Below are 4,042 nucleotides of genomic sequence, written 5' to 3'. Positions count from 1 at the left end.
GAGTACCTTAAGTCTTTGGATGTTGTAGGGCTGTCTTGGCTGACACGCCTCTGCAACATCGCATGGCGGTTGGGGACAGTGCCTCTGGATTGGCAGACCAGGGTGGTGGTCCCTCTTTTCAAGACGGGGGACCGGAGGGTGTGCTCCAACTATAGGGGGATCACACTCCTCAGCCTCCCCAGGAAAGACTATGCCAGGGTACTGGAGAGAATTCAACCAATAGTCAGACCTTGGATCCAGGAGGAACAATGCGGTTTTTGTCCTGGCCGCGGAACACTGGACCAGCTCTATACACTCGTCAGGGTGGTGGAGGGCTCATGGGAGTTTGCCCAACCAGTCCACATGTGTTTTGTGGATTTGGAGAAGGCATTCAACCGTGTCCCTCGTGGCGCCCTGTGTGGGGTACTCTGGGAGTATGGGGTCCGGGGCCCTCTATTGAGGGCTGTCCGGTCTCTGTACAACCGGAGCAGGAGCTTGGTTCGCATTGCTGGCAGTAAGTCAGACGTCTTTCCGTGCATGTTGGACTCCGGCAGGGATGTCCTTTGTCACCAGTTTTGTTCATCATTTTTATGGACAGAATTTCTAGGCGCAGCCAGGGGCCGGAGGGAGTCTGGTTTGGGAACCACAGGATCTTGTCTCTGCTTTTTGCAGATTATGTTGTCCTGTTGGCCCCATCAAGCCAGGACCTTCAGCGTGCACTGGGACGGTTTTTGGCCGAGTGTGAAGCGGCTGGGATGAGAATCAGCACCTCCGAGGCCATGGTTCTCAGTCGGAAAAGGGTGGCTTGTTCCCTTCGGGTTGGCGGGGAGTTCCTGCCTCAAGTGGAGGAGTTTAAGTATCTTGGGGTCTTGTTCACGAGTGAGGGAAGGATGGAACGGGAGATTGACAGGCGGATCAGTGCAGCTTCGGCAGCAATGCGGTCGATGTACTGGTCAGTCGTGGTGAAGAAGGAGCTGAGCTGTAAGACGAGTCTCTCGATTTACTGGTAGCTCTGTATTTACGGGTCGATCTACGTTCCAACTCTCAGCTTTGGGTCATGAGCTTTGGGTTGTGACCAAAAGGGCAAGATCCCTGATACAGGAGGCCGAAATGAGCTTTCTCTGCAGGGATGCTGTGTGCACCCTTAGAGATAGGGTGAGGAGCTCGGTCACCCGGGAGGAGCTCAAAGTAGAACCGCTGCTCCTCCACATCGATAGGAGCCAGCTGAGGTGGCTCGGGCATCTCTTTCGGATGCCTCCTGGGCGCCTTCCTAGGGAGGGGTTCCAGGCATGTCCCACCGGGAGGAGGCCCCAGGGAAGACCCAGGACACGCTGAAGGGACTATGTTTCTCGGCTGGGCTCCCGCCGGAGGAGCTGGAGGAAGTGTCTAGAGAGAAGGACGTCTGGGCATCTCTGCTTAGACTGCTGCCCCCGCAACCCGGTTCCGGATAAGCGGAGGAAGCTGGATGGATGGATGCTACCAAATACTAATCAAGCATATGTCATATGTAAATGTCTGAATCACTGGGAAAGTGATATAAAGAAATACAAGTTGAAATGAATCTTTTTCTGTACTATTACTGTGATTCACATTCTTAAAATAATGTAGTGATCCTAATGGAACTAAGGTGTATGTTAACTTCTGATTTCAGCTGTACATAGAATGGAAAACTGGGTCACACTCTTGGGAACTGTTCTTAGGTGGCTCAGATCATATCTAGAAGGCAGGGGATACATAGGTCAGTATCGATAATTATGAACCTGAAAGAACCTTGATGAAATACGATGTTCCACAAGGAACTGCTCTTGGGCCCTTACTATTCAACTTTTACAAATTCATCATTCTGGCATTTAAAAAAAAACATCTAAAATGAGAAAATTTCTGTCTAAGAAGGATTTAGAAAAAATCATTCATGCATTTGTTTCTAGTAGGGTAGAATACTTATTGGCCTCCTCAATAAGACCACCAAACAACTGCAACCAATTCAAAATGCTGCTGCTAGAATACTGACAAGCACCAAGAAGGGAGAACACACTACTCCGTGCCTAAGATGTTTGCACTTGTTTCTAGTTAAATGCAGAATTGAACATTTTGCTACTTGTACTGCCTTGCAATTGTTGCTTTTCAGTCATTTTTTAATGGTTTGCCTAATTTGCATTCTAATGTTTTATCCATATATGCATTTTAATATTTTATCAGTGTGCATTTTGTGTGTTTTAATGTTTTATCCATCTATGTGCATTGTTTTAAGCACTTCATCAAAACTTACCTTCTGACTGTCAATCCTGAGCTGAATATTTATACTAGCACCCAACTGAACAAACAAAACAATAATGCAAAGATGTAATTAGATTGTAGTGACTGTAATATGTTTAAGTCATTAAGTCTGTCCCATCTATATCAACTAACAATAATCTCAAAATAAACACAAACTAAATAAATAGCAGCTAGAGAGCCCATCCTTACCCAAGAGGTCATTGGAAGTGATGGCAATGTGAGTGGAGGCGCTGGAGGTGCATATAGGTTTGTCAAATCCAGATCTTTGAACTTCTTCCCAATCAATGACAAGGCTTTGTCAACCTGCTGCTGCATACCTGGAGACAGATAAATCAGAAATCAAAGTTTTCACTGTGGTTCAAAACAAGTCTTTGAAATGGTCAGATTTTCCTCATCCAGTAAGAATTTTGATTCCTGTCAACACCTGACCCCCCAACTCACCCTCTAAGTGACAAATCTGGAACTCTTGGGTATAAGGCAGAGTAGAGATGTAGATCTTCGCACCAGAGTTCTGCTTCAAGAAACTCACATATCTCCCCTGCTTCCCAATTAACCGCCCTACAAGATGCTTGTATGGGAACGTGAGAAGACAGAAAAATATGTTAACAGGACAAAACATTTTACAAGCATGACCAAAACCCTAAGAACCTAGCCATACTCAGACTCTTATTAATGAAAAAAATGGACACAACACTCAGACTCTTATTAATGAAAAAAATGAACACAACTAAAGGTCTTTTCACACTGAAGGTGAATTTTTCATGTTTTTTTGCACAACAATTATATTTTTCAAACCAATGCCCTGTCAAGAAACCACTTCACATCAACAACAAATTTCACCATGCAACAATGCTGTATTAGTGTTTTTCGCACCACAGTTTATTTTTCCAGCTTTTCACAGGCAGAATGAAAGTGTTAAAGCAAGTTTGCAGTTTGCCATGCATGGTGCAAAGGTCTTTCCATCTATTCATGTAGGCATATGTAAAACGTGCATGTACAAGAGTTGTGCGGTAACCATAGAAGACCCAAACTTGCAAGCCATAGCAGCTCAGCAATACACACTGCAGCACTTCAGTCAAACTAGAGAGGCAAAAAAATAATAATAATAATAAATAATGCTGCAAAAGTAATGTTGACAACAGCACAACAGAGTACTCTGCTTTATTCTTCCCCCTCGCTTTACAACATACACACCAGCTACCAAAAACCTGAAGTAAAAGGTAGGCCTACTCGTTATTTGCTCACATTTATATTATTGGATTACAATTAATGATATAATTTTGTTCATCACAATGCTGTGGCACATTTGAATAACCTTGTATGTTTAAAATTTCAAGTACTCTACATATTGCTACCCAGCAGTATGTGAAGTACTTGGTTCCAACATTCATCAGAGCCAATTAACTGCCTGTTAAGCTTCATTAGCAGTTCAGTGGGCAATACACAGGAGGCAACTCTGACACAGTAAACTACAGTAAGAGCCAAAATATAGTAACCTTTTTTTATTGAATCATTTTGAACCGAATATCATACTAAATTGAATTGTGACACCAAGAATCGGAATCAAATGGTATACCAAAGATTCCGCCCCCAATAGTCATCATCCATAAATTCATTCATATCCCTGAAATTGCTCCTCTGCCTCTTCAAGTGCAGGACTGCCTCAACCAACAACTCACACTGTCCCACACACCTGGAGGTGGCTATGGTGGAACTTTAATTCCTGAACAAAGCAGTGATTGGAATATATTTGAACATTTAGCAAATATACATATATGTGTATATA

The 4,042-nt window shown here is 43.7% G+C and overlaps 1 protein-coding gene across 2 annotated transcripts in view; it reads right to left on the bottom strand.

The window, feature by feature from the left end:
* The window catches only part of akap1b (A kinase (PRKA) anchor protein 1b), a 57,306-nt gene that overhangs the window by 31,086 nt on the left and 22,178 nt on the right, over positions 1–4,042 (bottom strand). For both annotated transcript variants that reach the window (XM_020619074.1, XM_020619073.1), the window contains exons 4-5: positions 2,698–2,824; positions 2,446–2,573 (exon numbers count right to left, since the gene is read on the bottom strand). In XM_020619074.1, coding sequence (XP_020474730.1) covers positions 2,446–2,573; positions 2,698–2,824 — 255 coding nt within the window. The remainder of the gene's footprint in view (positions 1–2,445; positions 2,574–2,697; positions 2,825–4,042) is intronic.

The sequence above is a fragment of the Monopterus albus genome, unplaced genomic scaffold, assembly GCF_001952655.1.
Source record: "Monopterus albus unplaced genomic scaffold, M_albus_1.0 scaffold214.1, whole genome shotgun sequence".
Classification (NCBI taxonomy): domain Eukaryota; kingdom Metazoa; phylum Chordata; class Actinopteri; order Synbranchiformes; family Synbranchidae; genus Monopterus; species Monopterus albus.
The sequence above is the reverse complement of the archived record's forward strand: the minus strand, read 5'-3'. Positions and strand labels throughout refer to the sequence as shown.